At 40.3% G+C, this 25,060-nt stretch overlaps 1 protein-coding gene across 2 annotated transcripts in view; it reads left to right on the forward strand.

Moving 5' to 3' along the window:
* Positions 1-25,060, forward strand: part of SPATA7 (spermatogenesis associated 7) — a 504,965-nt gene that overhangs the window by 376,798 nt on the left and 103,107 nt on the right. For both annotated transcript variants that reach the window (XM_078660014.1, XM_078660015.1), the window contains one exon: positions 3,996-4,055. In XM_078660014.1, coding sequence (XP_078516140.1) covers positions 3,996-4,055 — 60 coding nt within the window. The remainder of the gene's footprint in view (positions 1-3,995; positions 4,056-25,060) is intronic.

The raw sequence follows: 25,060 nt of genomic DNA on the forward strand, positions 1-25,060 counted from the left end.
AATGTTGAGTAAAGTTCTTTGTACAATTGAGTGCAGAAAAACATGACAACGAAATCGTGGCAACAAAATCAAAATCAAGGAATGTCGAGTTACTCACAAGCCTTTTCTTGAGTGTTGCGTTATATCTGTAAGCAACATAAAAACGACTATTACTGGCGTGCTCAGTAACGGTCGGGGAGACTTTAAATTAATCTGTTATTGTGTACTGACCTGAGATGCTTGCGCGTATTCTACTCCACGAATGGGCTCGAAAAAACGGCTGCTCGGAAACATCTCCGGCTGCGCTTTAGTTAGTTGAAAAAAGTTCCGGTCATGTGATCATCTGTATGGTAGACAGACTACCGATAATATCTACTCGGAAATTGGTGATCAAAATCTAGTATGAACGGGGGTGCAGCGGATCAAATGTAACTGTGATAGAAAATAGAAAAATAGGGTGGGGTGACAAATATGATAATTGCGGGTTAGTGTGGATAAAAGCAAACGGAGTAAAAACGGAAAAGTCTCATGGGGGTTGTGAACCCCGGGTGAGCCGATGTGTGTGGTGAAGTGCTCAAAACGTAGAGCTATCTACACTGTAATGATATTTAGTAGTAGGTTGATGTGTGTGTGTGATTAGTGTCTATCAAGGTCTCGCATAGTATATACAAGGTACAGTCATTAGAGCAATATTTACAATATTTACAAGTAACATGACAGTTCGATTCTATCATTTAATCCCGCTGGCTTCTGTGTCGACAGTTTTTGAATCCAAAAGTTCTCTCTTCTGAGGAGGTGTTTGGTGTTATCTCTCCCCTCAATTTTCTCTACGGTCTCTAGGATGGTAAACTTCATTTGGGAAATGTTGTGATGTTGTTCAACAAAGTGGGCTGACAAGGCTGACTTGATGTTCTTCAGTCGTATGTTGGATTTATGTTCTGTTAGACGCACTTTGATGCACCGTTCTGTTTTGCCAACATATATCTTTCCACAAGGACATCTTATTCCATAGATGTTGGTGTCGCATGTCGCATTTACTTTGAGTTTAATTGGGTACCCTTGTGTGGGGTGGTTGATCGTGTTGCCTTTAATTATGTTATTGCAACTGCCGCAATTGAGGCAAGGTTTGGTACCTTGATATGTTGTGGGTTTGGGGGGTCTGTTTTGTAAAATTTCCCCAAGATTCTTAGCTCTCGTAAATGCAAATATTGGTGGTGAAATAAAGGATTGTTTGAAATCAGGTTCCATATTCAATATTGGCCAGTGTTTCAAAATAGTTTTCTTGTATTATTTGCTTGTAGTGGAGAATTTAGAAACTACTACCATGCGTGTCTGTTCTGGTTTCTTCGTTGGTGTTAAAAGTGTTTTTCGGTCGATATCATCAATTCTCTTTTAGGTTTCATTTATGAGAGTTTGGGGATATCCTCGGTTTGTGAATTTGTTTATGGTTTCCTCTAGTCTGACATTGAGGGTATGTTCTTCAGAGGAAATTCTTTTGACCCTGGCCATCTGTGAAAAAGGTAAGTTCCGTATCAAATTAGGCTCATGAAAACTTGAATATAGTAACATGTTGTTTCTATCCGTCGGTTTTACATAGAGATCCGTGGTCAATCCATGTGGGGTTAAGGTGATTTTGACATCTAGAAAGTTCACAGAAGTGTCAGATGTATCCCAAGTGAGTTGAATACGTTGGTCAATATCATTGAACTTGTGCAATTGAGTGAGAAGTTTCTCCTCCGAGTTTGTCCAGCCCAGCGCAGCGCAGCCGGAGATGTTTCCGAGCAGCCGTTTTTTCGAGCCCATTCGTGGAGTAGAATACGCGCAAACCAGCATCTCAGGTCAGTACACAATAACAGATTAATTTAAAGTCTCCCCGACCGTTACTGAGCACGCCAGTAATAGTCGTTTTTATGTTGCTTACAGATATAACGCAACACTCAAGAAAAGGCTTGTGAGTAACTCGACATTCCTTGATTTTGATTTTGTCGCCACGATTTCGTTGTCATGTTTTTCTGCACTCAATTGTACAAAGAACTTTACTCAACATTACCATGCATTATTATGTTTTCACAATGTTTAGCTGTCACACTGTTACCAATAGATATCATGTTCACATGTAAGCTAAAAGGACAACAACATAACTGTTATTATATTATATTCACAGTGTCAATTCCCTGATGAAGGGCATGCTCATAATGCCCGAAATGCATTGGATACCAAGAAACGACATTGCCTCAAATGCATAAAGTTATATTGCACATGCAAATAAATGAGAAAATATATTGAAATGGATTGAATGAAGAGACAATTTAACCCAGTAAATGTTTAACCTCATAAACTGAGTGGAAGTCTTTTTCTTTGAAAAGACAATCAACTTGTGTGCCTTAAAGGGATGAAACTAGACACGTCTAATTTCACTTCTAATTCATTAACTCTGACGCCGTTGGACCTACGCCGTCACCTTTAGGAGCACCATAAAAAAGCCAACTTGTTCTTAGTAAAACAGTACTACAATATTCAAGCAGTGCATCTATCCTATATTCGATTTATAAACATGGAGACAGCATATCTGTGCAAAGGATCGCAATTTAATGGTACACTTGTAACCAATCCCTCTGGGATTTGTTGGATTTTTGATAGTTCAGCTCAATGTTGTTATAACCTTATTATAATGACAGAGACACTTTGATGCGGAGGCCCTCATTTCAAGTCGGTAATTTTTTAGGGTTCAATAATTATTGTAACTGATGAAATCCGACACCAAGTTGTTCGGTATTTATTGAATGTGATAATTTTCGGTTACCATGACTTTTTTGAGGAAAAACATGCAGATTTTGGTTTTTAATGCACCAAAATCTGCATGGTCCAGTAAATACCAGACATTTTCCATCAGATACATATCAACAGGTTTGGCCTGCCGATATTTATCACATAACTCAATTCCAATATGAGTGCTGACTGGTGTCATCGCACATATTGGAATTATCGACCCACCCAAAGTTTCCCCCTCAAGTTTCCCAGGTCCTTGTGAGTGGGTCACCACTCCTGATATTGTGTATGCATTCTGGGATTTGTAGTCCCATTGACTACATTATAAAATCAAGTCTGCAGGTCCCAGATACAGAGGAAAAAAAAACCTAGGCTGGGCAATGTATTTGCACGTTTATCCGAGAAACGTGAGATCTTTGCATCAGGTTACGCATTACAGTGGTTCGTCAATTAGGTATACTTGCAAACCTAAATTGTCTTTAATTTTCAACTGTATTCCTAGAGCGATAAAAGTATGATGAAATCACAATCATGTGCAAATTAAAATCACACTTGTGGACCTATTATGGGAACATAGCTGTGATGTTCATGACTTGGAAAGAGAGTGCGAGAGGTCACTACTGTCTCCAGTGCGGTAAGTTATAATTTGTGTTGGGTTCTAGTCCAGAGATCTTATTTGTACCGTTGGCCTGATTTTATGTACTGCCAGTCTTGCCAAAAAAGCAGGGTAACAATATGCTAAACAAGCATTGGCATAGCCAATAGGTCTCTCCTTTGGGACCGTATAAGTGTTTAGTTATCCAGCACAATATCCTTGGTGCAACAATATCACATGTTGCAGGGCTAAACGCTAATAAGGTCCCAAAGGCGAGACCTATGGCTATGCCAATGCTTCTTTCACTAGGGTAAGAGCTTCAGAAAATCCAAGGTAGAGAAAGCTCTTTCACCTGACTGACATGTAATACATTGTAAGCTTGAATGAATGAATAATTATCTTAGTTTCATTTAAGAGATGTGGAATCTTTGTTTAAATAAGTCAATAAACCAGGTCTTTGAAGAATTTAGAAATAATGCAGATGTATTGGTTTTTGTAGAAATAGCTATATTTCTGAGTAAGATGCTAGTCTAGGTTAATATCATAAATCAGTCACATTTTTTAACACATGCTCTTAGGATTTTGGTTGCCATATGTAAGTGATTTATTCTGCCAATGTAGCAATTCCTTTTTTTGTTTTCTTTCCCTTTAGTTTGCCATCCACAGAATATTTGACGTCCCATTCGCCATTAATGCAGAAAGTAAAAAACGAGTAAGTATCATGTTGTATTATATTTTGGACAGTGAGTACTCCTCTTTCTGAGAAATGTTCAACAAAGGAAACGTTATTGCATTTAATTTGAAAAATGATAGATTTGATCGGAATAAGCTTCTCATACAATTTATTTTTAATCATCACTGATCTAAAAAGGGAGTATGTCAATATGAGTTTGCTTTGATCTATTGTGGGCCTAAAAATGAACTTTAATGCACGGAAGTTACATAAAATGTCCAAAGAGAGTTTGTAAATTTGAAAGCTCACTCAGTACAGTTCTTTTTATTTTAAAAAATAATTACAGGAAGAAAGCTAAATGTAATTTTGCTTGGTCGCTTTAAAAGCTATACAGTTTATTACTAAATTTCCTTTACAGTAATTTAACCATATTATATTGTCGTTTCGAGTGGGAACATGTCTGAAATTACCCTTGAAAGCCAGAAGAGTGCAATTTTAAAATAAGACTGTTTAATGCCATAAAGATGTTCATTTTATGAAAAGCTACAATTTGCTCATCAAATAATAGTGTAATTAATTCTGTCAGTTTGCTTGTTAAAGGGTCGCAACTAAGTAAGCAGCATTCTCAAGTCTGTAATAGGAATAGAGTACCCAAATGCAGGTATATAGTGTTTACAAACCTCGAGATCCAAATATTTTTAAGGGACAAAAGGGGCTGCCTATTTTAGGGACTTGCAGATAGTGCCTAATCTGAAATGGGAATTAATAGGTCTAGTAACGATTATTCAGCAGATGACTCTAGATCATAGGGACACCCTGTTCCAGTCCTAGGGTCTCCTTTTACAAACAACTAGTACTTGTGTTGGTCGATTTGAGTTGAAATGAATCAACAATATAACACCCAGAAAACATTAAATTGTAAAAGTCTCACTCTTGTCATAGGTTCATTTGGTAAGCTTATATATTGAAAGGAGCAGATCAAACCAGGGACTATGCCAAGATCATATTGACTTAATATGGTCATAGTTTTCCTCTATTCTTGTCATGGGCACTGGGCCCAGCTACACAAGGCGGGTACCATTTTTATCAGGATAAGTGTTGGAATCTGGGCAGTAGGGACTTTACTGCTCTCAGAATCCAAAACATTCCCTCACAGACATTTGAGGACAATGCTCGATTTTAGCCAAAGTTTAAGGTTTGCAGGGGAATATGAGTAAGGACACTATGTGGGATCGACAAACGTCACACCGCCCTGGATCCCTAGGTTTCAGAAATGCTAAGGGTTCCATCTGAACTATAGCCTGACGGAGTACAGATATTCACCATGACAAGTGAGAGGAAACTGGGATTTATCCCATCTTTCCATGCCATATGTCAAAACTATGTTCAAAACAATACAAATTTCCTCTCACTTATCATGGGTATGGAGATAGAGTTGCTGTAGCCCGCAGGGGGTCAGAAAGACTATTGAGGCATTGAGGGTGAGGATGCAACCTGATGGCAGAAAGACATTGGGTCCTTTCTGGGGAGGGGGCATGGCCTGATGCCAGAGTGAGCTATTCAGTCTTTTTTTTTTGCTAAGCTGACTAGTTTCTGCTTCCTGCCCCCAGTGGGGAAGATTGGGGTAAACCTCTCAGTTTGCCCTCAGGGTAGGCAGAAAGACTATTGCTCCTTTTGGGTTGGTAAATGCGAAAAGAACAATTGATGGACAGAATGCAGAACAATGCCATACATTCACCCCAGTACAGAGATCTGGACCTAACCCCCTTTTTTCACCAGTGGCTTTTTGCCCCTCTCCTCCCCCCGTTGGCAGATTGGGGATAAACCCCAGGGAGGGCAGAGCATGCTCTGTGTGCCCCCTAAATCCAGGACAGGTCCATGACCTCTTTCATGTCAATGGTCAGGCCCAGGAGCACATGCTAAATTAACATAAGGCTGTGGACAAAATCAAAAACCACGATACTAGCTATTTACAGTTGGGCACTCGGAATATGGGAACAGATTAGAAATATAGATTCGGAATTCTACAGTGACAATTGACCACCAGTTTTAGCAAAACAAGAGAGTTGTCTGATAGGGATCTAGCCAGAATTTCAGCCTGCTTAGCCAAATGTGTCAATTCTCACTAGAGCAATAGCCCAATCTTTTCATGATGATCCATTGTTCACCTCAGATTGGATCTGGATTAACAAGTAGCAGCAGAGCTTTATATGAGTGGGCCTGTAGGCCCCTACTTATGTAACACCTTTGAAATGGTCAGAATGCAAGTTGCGTTAGCACCCTAGTAGCTAGACTCAAATTAACCACATTTTAGCCTAAATAGGCCTCAGAACTATTCTTCTCAAGGTCAGTATCGGTCTTTACATCGCTGAACAGAGGAAATAGGAATAGGGAAAACTATTTCCCCATGACATCCTTGTAAAAGTGCGGAACATCAATAATTGGGCCATACCCATCAATCAAGGTCATTTGGCCAATCTTTAAGCCCACAGAATCATGTATTATTGTGATCAACACCCGGTGCTAAATAATATCTCTTCCTTTGGCCATACATTTCCATGTGCTTTCTATTTAGTCTTTTCATGCTGTGTTTTTCTCCGTGCTTTTGATGAAGCCGTTGGCGGTGGTCATCTTGACAATGCAAACAAAGTCCTCAACCAGGCAACCAAATCTTGAAATACCAGCAGAATTTTCACAATGTGACAAATTGGCAAACGCGATAGGCAGGAATATTCTTTATGTTGCTCTGCAAAGCCTAAAAAGAAAATCCCACAAAATGTTCGGAAAAGGAATGACCATAAATAATAGGCCATCTATCTAGCAGAGTTTACCTTGGCTTATATTCTATTATCTTTTTCTTTAGAGGAAACTTTAACACCAATCAGTTTACTCCGGACTGGGAAAGCCCCAGGGTTAGATAAACATCCTGGAGATCTGTTTAAAGCAGAGCGCTATATTTGGGGACCACTGCTTCAAACATTCCTTAATGCCATCCTGCGAGGGGGGTATATCCCCCCCGACCTAGAAAGGTGCGGAAATAATCCCCATATTTAAAAAAGGGAATGAAGTAGACCCCTCTAATTATACGCCAATAAGTCTTATAGATGTCTCCCAGAAAATGTTCAGCAAAATAATCCTGTTACGTCTTCAAAATTGGATAGAGGATAATAACATTCTTTCTCATCTGCAGGTATGTTTTAGGGCCTCCACGAGCACACTAGACAAGGTGTTCTGATTTCTTTTGCTCATTTGGAAAAAAGTGAAGATCAGGAGGGGCCACTTGTATGTCGTTTTTGTCGACCTTAAAACGGCATTTGACTCCATAGATCGCAATAATCTCTGGGCTGTTCTTAGGGATCTAGGACTCCTCAGTGACCTACTCCAATTATTGGTTCACTTACAGCAAGACAACTATGCCAAAGTCTGGTGGAATTGTGATGGCAGTCTCACTAATAATATATCCGTCACCAATGAGGTTCGCTAGGGCTGTGTGCTTGTCCCGACCCTGTTCACCCTGTATATAAATGGATTTATAAGTGAACTTTATGATTGTACAGGTGACCTGCCAAGATTAGCTGGTAGCCTTATACCCTCTTTGCTATTTGCAGATAATACTCTGCTCATTTCTAAAACTCCAATGGGCATTCAGAATATGTGTGTTATCTAAGTTCGCTGAAGCATGCAAGGATCGGGGCCTAGACAAAAACTGCTCAAAGACAGTCTATGGTTTTTAATCCCTACAACTCCACCAAGGGGAAAGTGAAACTGGGTACCCAATCCTTAGAACAGGTCAAGGCCCTCTACTACCTGGGAATCAAAATTTGTGACAATTTAGCTTGGACTCCCCTAATTCAGAAGAGCGTATTTACACTCCAGCATGCAGATTGTGCATTAGCAAAAAGGGTAGAACGCTCAGCTTTCCGCCTAATTTCACCTACCCTCTGAAATCCACCGGGCCAAAGGCCTAGGTGCGGCTCTTTATGGGGCAGAACTGTGGGGGCTGGAGCATCTGAAACAGCTAGATGTTGCTGAAAATACATTTCTAAGTGCGATTCTCAACCTCTCATTGTATACACCCCTATTAAGCCTATGCCTTGACCTTGGTTTAAAGACTATCATCCATTTTGCTTTCCTCAAGGTCTTTTTGTTCTGGGTGAGACTCTGGACTAGTAGCACCCAGATTCCTTTAAAGGACACAGTGGAGGAATTATTAATCCTCCAAAGACATACAGTGCAACTGCTTTGGTTTAACAAGGTTAAGGAGTGGCTTTTTAGATTGGCCTTGGGAATAATGTGGGAGGCTCCGCAGCCCATTACAAAAAAAATGGTCCCCTTGCTGAAAAAGAGGTATTGAGATTTTGTTAATTCTACGTGCACTGTTGTCAAGGCACTCTGCACTTTAACTTCCACTTTTTTATGTTAAAAGCTGTTTTAAGTTAGATTTGTATATGGATGAAGTTGAACCCCCCACCCAGGCACAAGCACTTTATATACAATTTAGGATTGAGGTTCTTCCACTGAATGCAATGAAAAACAGTTGGGCAAATGCCACCGTATCTCCTTTGTGCCCGTCCTGTCATTCCACCTCAGAGACTATAGAACATTTCATTTTCTTCTGTCCCATTTATGTAAATTTAAGCAAAACTTGGATAATCCCGGCCTGCCAACTGCATTCTTTATCACGTCCCTCTGATGCTTTACGCATATTCGGGTCAGACACGCAAAGGTGGCTTGTTTGACAATATCAAGATATTTGCTTTATGCCTGGTGGCAGAGGCCTAAAGTGGCAAAATAATATTCTGATGTAGGCTTATTGAATAAGCAGGGAACGCCAATTTCTGCAGGATCTGTTTTCTGGTTGAAGAAACACCCACAAACAGTTCTAAAGTGATTTTATTTAAGGCACTGGGAGAGAAAAGGCATGTCCCCTTTGTTGTTGAAAAAAGTAGAGTAAAGTTTTTACCAATTCTTTAAAATATACAAGTGGGCTTTGGCTCTGCTTAGACCAAGATCTCTTTCCCACCTCATACTATTGACTGTTTGGTATATAATTCCACCTTCCAGGGGCATTTTGTTTGGAGTGCAAATGAGGCTATTTGGTTCCTAAAAAGTATACTCAATCAACACACTATAACGGCATTGAATCCTTCCGTGCATTCTGTACAGTAAGCAATAATTTTTTCCTACTTTTCCCCCAGCTTTAGTAAAGCCAAACAGGCATGCTTAAAAGTGACTAACAGCATTTTAGCCTGTTACACGCATAAATATAATTTGTGAATGCTTCCATCGACAACACCTGGCAAAGCATGACGTTTTGGGCTGTCCACAGCTTGTTGTACCAGTCGATAACAAAGATGCTGTGGATTATATATGTGTTCACATAATAATTTTGCAAAGCCAATATTACAGAGGTGTATTGAAAGATATCTCTGTCTTGTAGTAATCATTGAGAAACCAACTTCAGTCGGCCTTCCAGCAGGAATCTTCTGCGTATGCTAATGTATTTCTTTACTTATTTCACATTTTTTGTTTAGCACATTCTACCCAAAATAGGTGTTTTTGAGTTTTACAGTGCATACAAAATAAAGTTTAAGAATCTTTACATTAGAACTGTAAGGTTAAAAGTAGTAGTGAGATCAAGTATACCTATAGGAAATAACATTAATCCAATTGGAAACAATATCATTGATCTAAGAGAAGAGGGGAGAAAACTTGCATATCAACTAGGAGTTTGCCTATTCATGTTTTAGATTGTATAGACTTTTAAACAATGACTCTGATTTGCGCTACACTGTGCTGTAGGTATCTCGATCCTTGCTGTCATTGTTGTATGTTATTAAAATATATTAGAAAAACGAATAGGGAGAAAAATCGGAGATCGTCGATGTTGGACGAATAGCACGAAAAACAAAGAGCATTACTTTATTTAAATAAACAATGGATATTAGCACTTGGACTTGAACATTAGGAGCTCGTCAGCCAATCATTATACTCCATTTTATGGCTACATTTCAGAGTTCTCCCTTTTCTGGTTCTTTTTAACATTATAGTTCCACAGAGGAAGCATTCTGTAGCTGATAGCTCTCAATTAGTTTCCTGAGATGGTGAATGTTTCGTGAAAAACAAAACTCTATCCTCCGGTGGCATTCCCAAAGCTCCATTTAACATTATAGTCCCAAAGAGGGAGCATTCTCTAGCTTATAGCTCCCAACAAGTTTCCTGAGATGGTGAATGTTTTGTGAAAAACAAATCTCCATCCTCTGGTGGCACTCCCAAAGCATCTTGTCTAACAGCTGCCAGCACACAGACCGATATCTGGGCTGCTCCCCTGGTTTTTAGTCACGGGAACCCCAAAGGAAAATAAAAACAAATGTTTTATACTTTTCTTCGGCTGACTGGGGCTTCCCTTCACCAAAAGCAATGACTCTAGAAATCAACACAGACATCTATGTACTGGCAGCTCCTTCAGAAAAGGCTGAGAGAGCTCCGGAGGAGGATGGGGCTGTTTACATCAAAGCATACCAGACAATACAGCTGCCTGGTTTGCTAACGACATCTTGAGAACATTCAGAAAACTTCCCTGGGAATGTATTCTGCACATTGCTTGCCATTGGCTTTGTGGTTCGTAACTCAGATTTGCTTGTTATCTATTTGCTGGCTCTATTTGTTTAGGCTGTCCAGCTTGAGTTTGTCCCTTCCCTTGCCCAAAGCCTATTTACTGTATTCTTCCAACAGCACTGGATTTCTGTAAACAGGCCTTTAAATGTTATTATCTTGTCACGTTAGCTGTGCATTCAAAGACAGATGTCAGGCTCTGTCTTCCAATGAGCTTGGTGTTTACTGTTCTTTCTCAGGCTTCAAAGTGAGAAGATTTATGTGACAATCATGGTGCCTACTGGGGTAGAGCTTGAGGAATGATGTTATTTTTTCTAGAACACAACAACATTGTAATGTCTGTAAATGAACTGTGCAGATATTCCAGAATATATCAGAATTAGAAAAGCACATTCTGTGGTAAGAAGCACAGTTTGCAGTAATTCTGAAGTGTGATAGAAACAAATATTTTAATACGATCAAAACAAATCAATACACTAGGTGATGGCATTTTCACGCATTATAGTTTGTGTGCTGTATACTTTTATCAGTAAAACTCTATGTATGTGCAAATGTAATGGTCATTTCAATTGAAGATGTGTTTGTAATGCTCAAATATAAATTTACCTTGAAAAAACAAAGACAAGAGGCGGTTGACAAAACAGGAACATTTAGTTTAATTAAACACTTGGTCTGGAGTACAACCCAGAGAAACCGGCCTATGGACTGTCTCACCATACAATCAATTTGTGCAGGCTTCTATACAGTTTGGGGTACAATAAAAGTACATCCGGCAAACCTTGTTTGTTATCAAACAACCCTTTATTTATGGTTCCACAGACAAGGCACACATTCCTTTACCAAGTAAAGGTGGCTCGACCTTGTGTAGACACAAAGTGGGCCAGTGGATAGTGTGTTCAGATGTCCAGCATGAGGACCACATGATCACTGCGTGTACTGTGTGTGCTGTTTCCTGATTAGCTTTGTGTTCCTAACTCCATGTGGCATCTACCTTTATGGTGTTTGAGAATGCGTGCACCCCTCTGGCCATATGTAATTTATAGGGTTCAATTTCTCTGGACCATTGTGGTGATGCTGCTCTTATCTGAGGGATGGAGCTGAGCTTCCTGTTTGCGCATATGTTTGCCGGCTACTTGCCACCCCACTCTACTCTTAAGCAATGCACTCTATGCTAATGCACTCTACTCTGTACCACTCCATTCTAGACCAGTGCACTCTACGACCCTCTAATCTACTCTGCACTTTATGCCACTGTACTCTACTGTGCACCACTCCACTCTACTGAAACAATCTACTCCACAACACTGTACTCAGTGCCACTGCCCTCGACGCCGCTGAATTCAGCACCACTCTACTCTGTGCCTCTGCACTTTTCATCACTGCACTCTACGCCAATGCATTCAGCACTACTTTACTCAAAACCAATGCACTCTACGCCAATCTATTCTGTACCACTGCACTCTATACCACTCTATTCTACTCTGCATCACTGTACTCTATGCTACTGCTCTCTATACCACTCTACTCTGCACCACTCTACGCTACTGTGCACGCCACCATTTAGCTCAACGCCACTCCACTGTACTCTGGGCCACTGCATTCTATGCCAATGCACTCTACATCACTTTACTCAAAACCAATGCACTCTACACCAATGTACTTTACACTACTGCACTCTACGACAGTCTACTCTGCAACACTGCACTTCATGCTACTCTATTCTACTCTGCCCCACTGTACTCAACACCACTGCACAACGCCACTCAACTCTGCACCACTCTACGCTAGTGCGCTATATGCCAATGTACTATACAGCACTTCACTGTACAACAATGCACTTTGCAACACTGCACTCTTTGCCATTGCACTCTACGCCAATGCACTATACACAACTTTACTGAAAACCAGCTGCCAAAAAATCACTGCTGTACTCTGCACCAAGCTACTCTGTGCCACTCTACTCTGCACCACTGCACTCTATGACACTCTACTCTGCAAGACTGCACTCTCTGTCACTGAACTCAATGGCCCTCTACCCTGCACCCCTACACATTGCACTCTGTCACTGCACTCTATTCTACTCTACACCACTGCTCTGCATCACTCTACTCTGTGCCACTGCACTCTACTCTGCATCACAGAACTCTCTGCCACTGAACTCCATGCCAGTCTACTCTGCACCTCTCAACTCTACATCACTCTGCTGCACTCAACATCAATTCACTGTACACCACTACACTCTGCATCACTCCACGCCACTCAGATGTGTTCTGCACCACCGCACTCTGCACCATTCCACGCCACTGCACTCTATGCCACTCTACTCTGCACCGCTGAACTCTACCCTACACCACACCACTCTAATCTAAGCTGAGCCACTCCACTCTACAGCAATTCACTGCACTCTGAAACTCTTTTTTTGACATTCTATGGGGGGGGGGGGGCTATACCCTTATTCACTCAACTGCAAGGCAATAAAGGGCTGTTATTTTATTTAATTTGTATTTATGTTTGAGGGAAGAGTAGTCAGTCAGTCAAAATACTTTATTCGGTTTATATTAAAACCATAAAAGCATACTAAACATTTTATATCAAAGAATTATAAAACCATAAATTACATTAAAAATATTTTTTTTTAAATTAAAACACTATACATATATTCAATTCATTTTGGGTTAATTACTTTAAAAAAAAACACATATCAAGGCTGAGGCATCCATACATTCAATTAATTCAGGTTGATGCATTGGGACAGGTTATACATAGCTTATTTTTTCTCTTTATTCTAACAGCCGCAGTAAGGAAACTATCAACATTAAAAATTTCCCACACATTTGATAATAACTGCAGATAGAGAAGAGCTGTCTTGACTAGCAAGAAGCCTTTGTTTGCTAAAATTGGGAGGATAAAATGCTTCCGAATTTGAAGAAGGTGCTCACAGAAGAAAATAAAGTGTGTTATGTCCTGTACAGAGAAATCATCACATGAACATATCCCCAGATCTTCCACCCTCTTCCAACCTGGTGATTCTGCAAGGAGGAAATGAAATTGGTTCAGCCTGAATCTAACCAGTAGGAATCGATGATTGGGATTTGTGACGATATTCAAATGTGGTGCAATTGTCAGGGTAGTCTTCCGCAATTGGTGAGGCCTTACAGTCGGCTTTGCCAACTCCCTTTCTTCTCTAGCCAAGGCAGCCATTAATAAATATAAATCCTTTACCCATTTGACGTCCCCCTTCAAAAGCTTTTCGGGCGAGTTATATATCTCGGGTAGGCCTAATTTCACTGTCAAATTATAAACATATCTAAGCCAGGGGATACGATTCCCATGATCAAGATCTAAACAGTCTTTTAATATTTCCTGGTTTAGCTCTAGTTCCGGGTTCAACCAAGTCAATATCCATTTTAAAAGAGGGTCAATGGCTATTAAATCCTCCACAAAACCAGCTCCACACTCCTGGTGAACAATGTAGCCAGTTGTGGATTGTGGGACAGATAAAATATTTCTAAAAACGTATCTTCAACAACCTGAATTGCCTTCATATTCCTAATTCCCCAAATGTCCACACCGTACATTGCGAGGGAGACGCATTTCGCTCCGCATATTTTCAAAAGGGCTTGCATTGGTCTAGCCCCCAATTTACGTGCAAAGCCCAAAACAGCAGACGTCGATCTGGCCAGGACATTTCTTTTCGCTAGAATTTGTGGTGTCCAAGAGCCTTGGTCGTCGAATATAATACCTAAATACGGGAAGGTGGAAACCCTAGACAACACATTCCCCTTGCAATTAAAGGTTTTAGCCCTTTTAGTTTTACAACCAGTTAGCATTGTGTGTGACTTGAAGAAGTTGACACTAAGGTCTAAGGATTTCATCAAGGCCGCAAAAGAATTTAAAAGAAGTTGTAACCCCACTGCAGTTCGTGCTAAAAGGGCGGCATCATCTGCATAAAGGAGTGCCGGGATCCGGCGTTTCCCAACACGCGGAATATCTTTACATGCTTCGCATAAAACAGAGTCCAAATTATTAATATAAAGGGTAAAAAGTAAGGGGGCCAAGATGCACCCCTGCCTAACACCATTGGCAATACGTATTCCTCCAGTACAATTGCCCATCTGGTCATATCTCACGGTGGCAGATAAATCCCTGTGCAGGTCTGCAAGGAAATAAACAATATTTCTGTCAACTCCTAATGTCTGAAGTATAACCCATAGTTTGTACCTGTTCACTCGGTCAAAGGCCGAGGAAAGGTCCATAATTTCCAGAAAGAGTGCACCCTTCTTGGCAACTGTATACTTCCCAATCAGGAGGTGTAAATTGAGGCATTGATCTGAGATGCCCCTACCCTTCCTGAATCTATATTGCAGATCTGAGAGGGTTTTCGTTTCCGCAAGCCATACCGTGAGTTGACTAAGCACTACCCTTCCAAGTACCTTAAACTGCGGAATCAATGAGGAAGATCGGGCGATAACAACAAGGATCCCCTCTGTTTCCTTTTTTAAAAATAGGTACTATTACCGACTCAGACCACGTGTTAGACCCGATTGACAGGTCTTATTAAAAACATTATACAATATTTTAGACCATGTTTTAACATTAGATTTAAAGAGATCAGCCGGCACGCCGTCCGGTCCCGGGGCCTTATTGCTCGTCATCTGATTTATTGCCTCTAACACTTCTAACTCTGAAAAAAATAAAGTATATGCCTCAGTCTTGAAATCAGAATTGACACAAGTGTCTTCCCCATCATATACTAATTTAAAATGATTATGCCAGACCTGCTCCTGAATGCCACAGTCAAGCTGACTATTAAAAGAATCTTGAAAGAAGGGCTTGTTGACCACTTCCCAGAATTTAGCACTATTTTTGATGACATCAGTGGATAATAACTCATTCCAAGCCTCATTTCCGATCTCCTTTTTCCGGTTTGTTAAGGCCAATTTATAGGTTTTCCTCAATGCAGCTATGATTGACTTATCCAATGGATTTGATAGATTTTAAAGCAGCCAACAACTTCCGATGGGCTACTGAACAATTATGGTCAAACCATCTCTCCCCTACTATGTCCTGACCTTTACATGGCCGTTTGAGATCCAATGCGATCTGGGCACAGATTTTAGTGTAAGCCACAAGAACATCCTCATGCCCAGCACTTTCATTCATGCAGATAGACATCTCATGACCTGCCGTAGCCAATAAATTAGCATGGAAATCCTGGGGTACCACCCGGCACCATTTAATTCTACGGACTTGGTCTGTGGGCCGTATGTCTAATTTACCCACCGTTCTATTGGTTTTTTCTAGTTTCTTTAAGTCATCCGCCAAGGTCAGAGAGACAGGATTATGGTTATTTACCCTATTGGTCAGCGCTGCGCTGATAAAAATGTAATCAATAATTGACCCAATACCCTTGCCCTTAAAGGTTGGAACTGTCACGCCCCCATCAGATGACTTCGGATGGATCAGGCCATTTTCTGCCACCAATTCCTCCAGGTAGACTCCCTGTGATGTATGTTCAAAGTGGGTGTCTTCTTGGTCTACCGGACCTAAACTATCCCAGACATAGCAATTTTGGTTACAACAATGTACATTAAGATCACCCAAAACAATAACCGAATAAGATTTAGTATTTTTCTTGCTAAATAATTCGAGAAAATGATGTAGACTGGCTAAATGTTCATTTATAAATGCTCTTTCAAAGGAATTATAAAAATTTACAATAAGCAAAGTACGACCATCAATGGACACAATTTGTACTGCCAGACAATAAGGTGAACCTGTCTCCAATTTAGTGTAAGTGCCAGCAATTTTCAAGAAGATCAGGGCTAATAACCCACCCTTCGCCCTCCCCATGGAAGAGGCTATTGCTGGTAACAAATAAGTTGTATAACAGAACAGGTTATTGATGTCCCAAGTTTCCTGTAACCCAATAATATCGGACTCAGTTAGACAAGCCCTCCACCTGGCATCGTCAGACTTATTCTTTAGCCCCGCAATATTCCAGCTGAGTATCTTCGTGCCTACGTGAATTTTCCTATTAGGGATACCTGACACTAATATTCCCTCATTAGAGGCCGACCTGCTATCTATAATGGTCTTTGTTGGTACTGAGGGGCCCAGTCAATCTATCTCCTCTAGACTTGTAAATGTCTCAAATCTATTATGGGTGGGTACAGTGAACTCATAGGTACCCTGGGTTTGTGTTCTGTCTGTTGGCTCGACCCTTCCTCTTATAATTGGTAATGTATTTCTGTAAAAGACCCTAAGGGTAAAATACTGATACCAACCCCACTTACGTTCTTAGTTCCGGCCCTCTCTAGGATCAAATTAACAATTTGCGGGGATCCAAAATTTAATATCACGCAGTCGCCTCTACTAGTTTTAACAGAATTCCCTATCCAGGCAAACCTGCGTGTCATTTTAAATTCTCTAATTAGACAACTGCCAAGCCCTGTTGAGTTATTCAGGTGATGGAGGGCTTTATTCCTAAGGGAGGCCCAATGTTCCTCCGTTCCAGATTGCAGTGGGGGTACATTTGACAAAATAACGGTGTAAGGAGTGGCCTCTGGGGGTAAATTAAACTGATTAGCTCTATTTCGTCAAAGGTGTGCTCCCTGGTCCACTCCTATATGTGGATCCTCACTTAAATCAGGTCTTCTCCTCTCATTAATTTGTGGGACACGCTTGCTACCTCTCGTTACTGGGGAAGCTTGAATACCAGTATTGCAGCCTATGCCAGACACAACAAGCGGCTGGTTTGGTGCAACAACTAGTCCCCCAGTCTGATTAGTGGGCCCATCAAGCCCTCCACTAGATGGGATAAATTGTGGGAAGAGTAATTAACAGCCACTATTGCCCACAGAAGCGATTAATAGCGCTTAATTGAAATAAGCGTATTACTTTGCCAGACCCAGTACATGTGCATTCAGTTATATTTGTGGACTGCTAAGGATAGTAGTTTAATATGCATATCTTATAGTAGTTATTATTCTGGTGGTATCTGCTGTGTTAGAAACCATTGGCCACATGAGCTTATTTCCTGTATAAACCATGACTGACAATGTCACATCAATCAGTCTAAATTGATGTGATGTAACACCGAATTCCTGGTGTTTATCTGGGTTACAACACTTTGTTTGGTTTGACGTGTATGGTGCTTGCTCTATTCCTGGTGAACATATTGCTTTATATACATATTCTAATGAGCCTTGGCTCAGTGTCCTTCAGCCATTGTCTGGTTGTGCTCCGTAACCTTCAGCTGTTGAATTTAAACATTGTCACATGTTGGATCTGCCCACAGGAGTTTTTTTTTTTTTTTTGTTTAAGAAATTTTTATTAGGCATTTAGTAAGTAATACAAAAAACAAGTCATGAATATTAAGTGAAAAGTACAATGGTAAATAGCAATTAAATGACATGAATAATCAGAAAAAAGTGCTAGAGGTGAAGAAAAGAAAGAAGAAAGAGAAGATAAGGAAAAGGGAAAAGAAAACAGAGAAAGAAAGAAAAGAGCAAAAAGGAGAAAGAGAGAAGAAAAAGATGAGCAAGAATTACTACGTGGGATTAAAAGCACGTAATAAGGGTGGAGGATTAGAAGAAAGGTAAGAAGTGAAAGGAAGCCAGAGTAGATCAGATTTAATTTTTAAAGGGACAGAGGTGGATGATGCAATAGAGATTCTGTGTTCATCACAGATAAAGTTCCACCAAGCGTGGACAGAAAGCTTAGAGTTATCCTTCCAACACGATAAAATAACTTTAAACGCAAGAGCAATAAACAGGTCTAATAACTTAGCGGAAGAAGATACAATGTCAATATCATCAGATAAGGAACCTAGAAACACATTCAATAGAGATAACGGGGCGGAAAAGGAAAACATTGGCATGCAGATGTTCCAAATTTCATTCCAAAAGGATACAACAGGGGAACATTCGTATAGTTGCTGTTTGAGAGTACCAGGTTCCTTGGAACATGACAAACATAGAGGTGAGGAAACTTGAGAGAACTTATGGATACTAACCGGGGTAATAACCACTCTATGATAAATAAAAAATAAAGATTGCGTAATACGTGCAGCAACAGATATTTTAAAAAGTTTGGACCATAAACGATCCCATAATGCAATAGATAAGGAGACATCCAAGTCAGTCTCCCAAGCAATCTCTACATTAGATTTAGAACGTTCTGAAACATTAGACAACAAAATTGAATACACAAGTGCAGCTTTAGGAAGTTGGGTAGAGAATAATGGGTATAGTGGAGTGGTGGGGGTGAAGGGAGAAAAGGAAAGAGATGGGGAGAGGGAAGATAGATGGGATTGGATAGAAGATGTGATAATGGTATATTCAGTAACAAACGATGAAGGCAAATTTAATACATTTTGCAATGTCGGGAAGGGAATAAGGGAAGAATCAGTAAAAAACTGATGTACAAATAGGATACCCTTTTCTTTCCAGTGTTTAAAGTAAAATGATTTACCTTTGTATCTAATGAATTTGTTGTACCACACCACAGAGGCTAGGAAACATTGGCAAGTTGCCGTTTTGTCAGGAGCGCCATGAAACCGCTTGGTGAACGTGCGCGGTAAAAATGCTTTTAACGTAACGTAACGAGAGGGGATAAAGTAGAAGAAAAAACAGAGTGAAGTAGAAATTGGGAATATTTCAAAATGGGACATTTAGACAGAAAAGTACAATTGGAGATGAAAACAATATGCTGAAATGAGAAATCTTTGAGAAGGGAGCGTTCCAGGAGAACCCACTTAGGCGCAGGGATGTCAACAAAGTCATAAGCTAAGGAAAAGGACTGTTTAATAAGAAAGGCAGAATGGTATGATTTAAAATCAGGAAAGCGAACACCACCTTCTTGTTTAGGTCGAATTAACTTGTGTAGTGCAATGCGTGGATGTTTGTTACTCCATAAAAATTTTATACAAAGAGAATTGATACGTGTAAAATAGGATTTAGGAATTTTAAAAGGGAGCATGGAAACAGTGTATAGAACATGAGGGGTAATCATCATTTTAATAGTATCTAATCTACCCCACCAGGAAAGAAATAATGGGGACCAAATTTGAAGGAGGGATTGAATTTTATTAAGGAAGGAATCAAAGGTTAATTTAAGGGTGTCTTTCAGTGAGGAGGAAAACCAAATGCCAAGGTATTTAATTTTGGTGGGACACCACGCAAAATCTGTATTTTGAAACATGTATTGGAAGCAAAGTGGATTAAGGGGTAGAACTTCTGTTTTTGATAAGTTAAGCTTATAACCTGATATGGAGGAGTACAAACTAACTTCATTCAAAAAATGAGGAAGGGAGGATTCTGGGTTGGACATATATATCAGAACATCATCCGCATAAGCAGACAATTTGGTTTCTGTGGAGGAGAACGTAAGGCCAGTAATATTAGAGTTGGAACGAATACGCTCTAAAAAAGGTTCGAGACATAAAATAAATAACAAGGGGGAAAGGGGACATCCTTGTCTCGTGCCTCTATTCAATGAAAAAAACCTGGAAAATTGGTTATTGACAAATATACTGGCACGAGGGGAAGAATAAAGTAGTTGAACCAAGGAGATGAAAGAGGGACCAAAGCCAAACCATTTGAGAGTACGAAACATGAATTGCCAATTAATACGATCAAAAGCTTTTTCAGGGTGTAGGGAAAGGGCCGCTAATGGGACTTTAACATGTTTAGCTTGCGCAATGACATTGGAAAACAAACGAGAATTATCAGCAGCGAGTCTGCCCTTCACAAAACCCACTTGATCTGTTTTAATTAAACAAGGAATAATAGAATCTAGACGAGAGGCAAGGATTTTAGCAAAAATTTTGCAATCATAATTAATTAATGAAATGGGTCGGTAGTTTTTACATTGCGAGTGGTCTTTATCAGGCTTAGGAATAATGACAATGAGAGCGTCCAAAAAGGACCCAGAGGCTTTGGCATCAGAGATAAATGAATTAAATAATTGAAGGAGCTTAGGTGCAAAGAAGGATTGAAAAGAAGAATAGAATTCAACAGGCAACCATCGATTTCTTAAGATGGTTAATGGCTGTAATAATTTCATGAAGAGTGATTTCCCGTTCCAATAGAGCGAAATCCATTGGGAGCTGGGAGGCCCTCAAAAAATGTCGATAAGTTTGCCTCAGAGGGGTGTGTATCATCTGAGTATAAAGCCTGGTAATAATTATGAAATACCTCAGCAATATCTTCGTCATAAGTGACTAGTTTTTTTGAAGAGTCATTAAAGATCGGACCTACCATTTTACGTTCAGATTTAATTTTCAAATAATTTGCCAACATTTTCCCAGCTTTATTCTGGCCTCCATGGAATTTGGATTTAATTTTAAGAAGAGTGTGACAAGCTTCATTGGTGATAATTTTGTTAAGGTCAGTTTTGGCTAGGATTAGCTCCTGAAGAGCCGAGGAGGACTTAGAGGAAAAATAAGAATGTTCAAGACGTTTGATCGTTTTGAGCTGGTCTTCATATTTTTGTCTATTGAGCTTCTTCTTTTTGGAAACATAGGATATAGTAAATGCTCTAAAGGAAGCTTTAAAAGCATCACAAGTAATGGGAATGGAAGTGTCCAGAGGGTTATTAAAGGAGAAGAACTCTTTGAAAAATGTCATACTCTCTTTCATAAAGGCATCATCAGATAAAAGAAAAGAATTACATTTCCAACGACTGAATTTAGAGGAGATGAGGGAAAGATCCAGGATAGTATATACAGGAGCATGATCAGAGATAAAAATAGAGCCAATGACAGACTTTTGAATGGAGGGCAAAAGAGACTTACTAACCATAAGATAATCAATTCGTGAGCGGGTGTGGTGAACCTTAGTAAAAAAAAGTATATTCAAGCAAATCTGGGTTGCACAACTTCCAAGAAACATATAAAGGACGACAAGCAATGGCAGATTGAAAACTCTTGTGGGATTTATCAGGTTGAAATTTACTGGAGGATAATCTATCTGAAAAAGGGTCTAACCATTGATTAAAATCACCAGCAACGATAAAATCAGGGCAGTCTATGGACGAAATTAAAACTTTTATATCTTTCCAAAATTTTGGATCAGGGCGAACAGGACCATATATATTAAGTAATACCATCGTTTTATTTTGAATAACAACCTTTGCCATTGCCCAATGTCCTTCAGCATCATTACTAGAAGAAACAATTGGAACATTTAAAGCTTTATGAAACAGTATAGCAACCCCTCCCTTTTTTGAATAGCAGGTGAAAATACAACCTGGCCCACCCATTGTCTTTTAAGCTTAAGAGATTCAACATCAGAACAATGCGTTTCCTGAAGAAAAACAACCTGTGAATGCAATTTAGATAAATGAGACATTACCTTTTGACGCTTGACAGGATGACCAAGACCTCGCACATTCCACGAGACAAAATTACACATGGTGGTGAGAGGGGAGGATGGGTGACAGTTGAAGGAAACACTTGGTAAGGAGGTCACTACATAAGGAAAGACAAAAATTGCATGAGTAATCAAAAGAAAGGACTCCCACAATGCTCATGACACTAAGACCATATAAAACCATGAATATAAAAAATGACAATATGAAAAACAAAAAGAGAAGTAGAGATCGCTCAGGAATAGCACAACATGGAAAATGGGAAGAAAAGCAAAAAAACAAAAAGAAAGAGAAAAAAAAAGAAAGAGAGAAAAAATAGAAGAGAGCAGAGACTAGAAGTAAACAGATCAAGGCACAAAGGCCTGAACGGAGAAAGTAACCAAAACATCTGAGGCGAAGATGCGTCAGCGAGAGAACTCAGCCCATGAGCTACCAAAAGATAGGACGGTTACAAAAAGGAAAAACACAAGGATGTGAGGACAGAACCTCAAGGAATAGATCCAGAATAAAGGAGACGAAGCAAAAGAGGTCAAAAAGAGTCAAAGAACAACAGTGAACAAATGGAAGAAGAGAAAACACTAATGAGCAGTGTCCATATTGGACGGAGAGACACTCAGAAGATATTCGTGCAGTTTTTGCGGATCATCATAGGATCTGGTACGGCCATTATGCGTGATCTTGCAGAAACAGGGATGTAGGATTCCATATTGAATGTTCAGTTGTCGCATTTAAGGTCGCAGATTCAAGAACTCTTTGCGTCGTGCGTTCGTAGCCGAGGAAAGGTCCTGTGAGATAAAAATTTTATGACCAGACCACTGAAGACGACGTTTGATCCTGGCATCTTTCAGGACAGACATTAATTCTGTGAATTAGAGAAACAGTAGAATGATGCCACGTGGTTTGGAGGAGTTGGAGTTAATACGCCCAAGACGATGGGCCCTCTGGATATTAAGAGGGTGCGAAGTTGGTTGAAGATCCAAAAGTTCCTGAAGAAATTTACGTATAAAGGATACCATATCAGGACCCTCCAAATTTTCCGGAACACCATAAACGCGTAGGTTGTTCCTACGGTTACGATTCTCCAAATCCTCGGTATGAAGTTTGAGTTTGAGGATCTCCTGTTCCAACAATGGAATTTTAGTTGAGACATCTTGAATATCGCTCACACGTTGTTCCAAATTCAAAACTTTGCCCTCCATAACAGCCCAGCGCTCTTCAATTTGTTGAAGTTTTGCATTAGTAGCGGACATAAAGGGTTGGAGACCACACACCTCTTCAAGAATGGAGTCTAAAACAGGATTAGAAGAAGATGGAATAGGAGAAGGCGGGTTAGTCTTAGGCCTCTTAGGCGTGGTTCCAGTTTGTGACATTTTAGGAGAGGTGGAATTATTTGCCATATTTGATGGACACCCGTGAAATTGCCGTAAGCCGATAGGTACCAACAAAGAACAGCAAGGACCAAAGAACTGGCTTAGAGATACTCAGGCAGTAAGCGGGGCATACAGGGCGTGGCTTAAAATGAAACCGCAAAAAGGAGCATCCAAAAACGCACTACTCTTGAGTGCTAATACCCTCACTGGATTATGAGTATCAAGAGAAAACCAGCAATACTGTGTAAAAAGAACCACAGCATAAAAAAGAGAGCATCAATGTAAGCCAGTACAGATAGATGTCGGTAGTTCGTATAGGTAAAGGCACTTTAAAGATGTTGTCACCAAAGGAAAATAGCAGAGGCACAATGAAGACTTAACCCAGTAGCTCCTAAAATGGCGGCCGTGGTTTCTCCACACAAAAAGGAAAAAACAAGTCCAATATAAAATTAGAGAGCTGGAAGACACAGGAGGCAAAGGATATGAGCTCAATTGGAAAATAAAAGCAAAGAATTCCAAGGACAATGTCTCAGAAGCAGGCACATGAGAGACCCTCAAAAAGACGTGAAGCACTGCACATCAATGGAACCTAAAATGGCGGCCATATCTCGTCAGAGAGAGTGAATTAACAGCAAAAAAACAGAAGCAGAATGCATTGGGTACTCAAAAAGGGTTAAAGCGCTGTTAAAAATAATGAAGCCATGCCATAAAGATTTGTCAAAGTCACCAAAAGTAGGCAGGAAGAAGCGCAGCATTAATGCAGGTGTAAGGAGACACTCGCGGCAAACAGGAAACAAAATGGCGGCCGCCCGAGTTGAGTAGACAGCTCAAATTACCGGGTGAAATATCTGCCTGTCCGTCGTTGGTAGACACTGCACAGCTGTTTCCCCATATTCTGTACCCCTTCCGACGCCACTGCCGCTGAGAAAAGCCGCTCAAAAAACGGCTGGAAAAGACCTCACGGCATCCGCGGTTTTGTCCAGAGCGGAGCTCACGGGAAGTCCGTCCTCTGCAGCTGGCGCGCAAGCCACGCCCCCCACAGGAGTTTTTTAAACTCACAATTGTTTATTGGCTTTTGGAGTGTCGCCTTCTACTTCCAGTGGCCTGCATGAGGAGTTATTTTTACAACTGAAACCAGTCGGTGAGTTGACCTGTAGCACTGCAGAGTGAACGTTAACAAAAGCACCTGAAATGTGAACGCCACAGAAAAAAAGTGTTCTTTTTTCCCTAGAACATTCAATTTTCATATGCTTTTGTTTGCACTTACTCCCCACTGTGCTGGTCAAACAAGCATTAGTAAAGCTAGGCAGTGTGATGTCTGCACAGCGTGCACACGTTTTGAGTGTCAAGGCATACAAATGGAAAACCTATCTACAGAGCCAATGCTTGCTTATGTCAGGTATTTAAACACTCACCACAGAGGGTTCCTAGCATTATTAATAAAATTACCATCTACCTTACAACTGGAAACTGTGATAATAGAGTTCCTTACAAGAGTTACACTGAGAAGATGTACATTTTAAGTCATTTGCAGAAGGTCAACATACTTTCTGGCCTCTGGGGGTCTGAGGAAGGCTGTTCCAAAAGGCAGGGGTCGTGATTAAAAAGGTGCATTCACCTTTGCGGTGCCACCAGCGCTTGCGAGGTAGCTTTGACTTTATAGAAAGATGGAGTCACTCCATAGTG

The sequence above is a fragment of the Lissotriton helveticus genome, chromosome 9 (genome assembly GCF_964261635.1).
Source record: "Lissotriton helveticus chromosome 9, aLisHel1.1, whole genome shotgun sequence".
Classification (NCBI taxonomy): domain Eukaryota; kingdom Metazoa; phylum Chordata; class Amphibia; order Caudata; family Salamandridae; genus Lissotriton; species Lissotriton helveticus.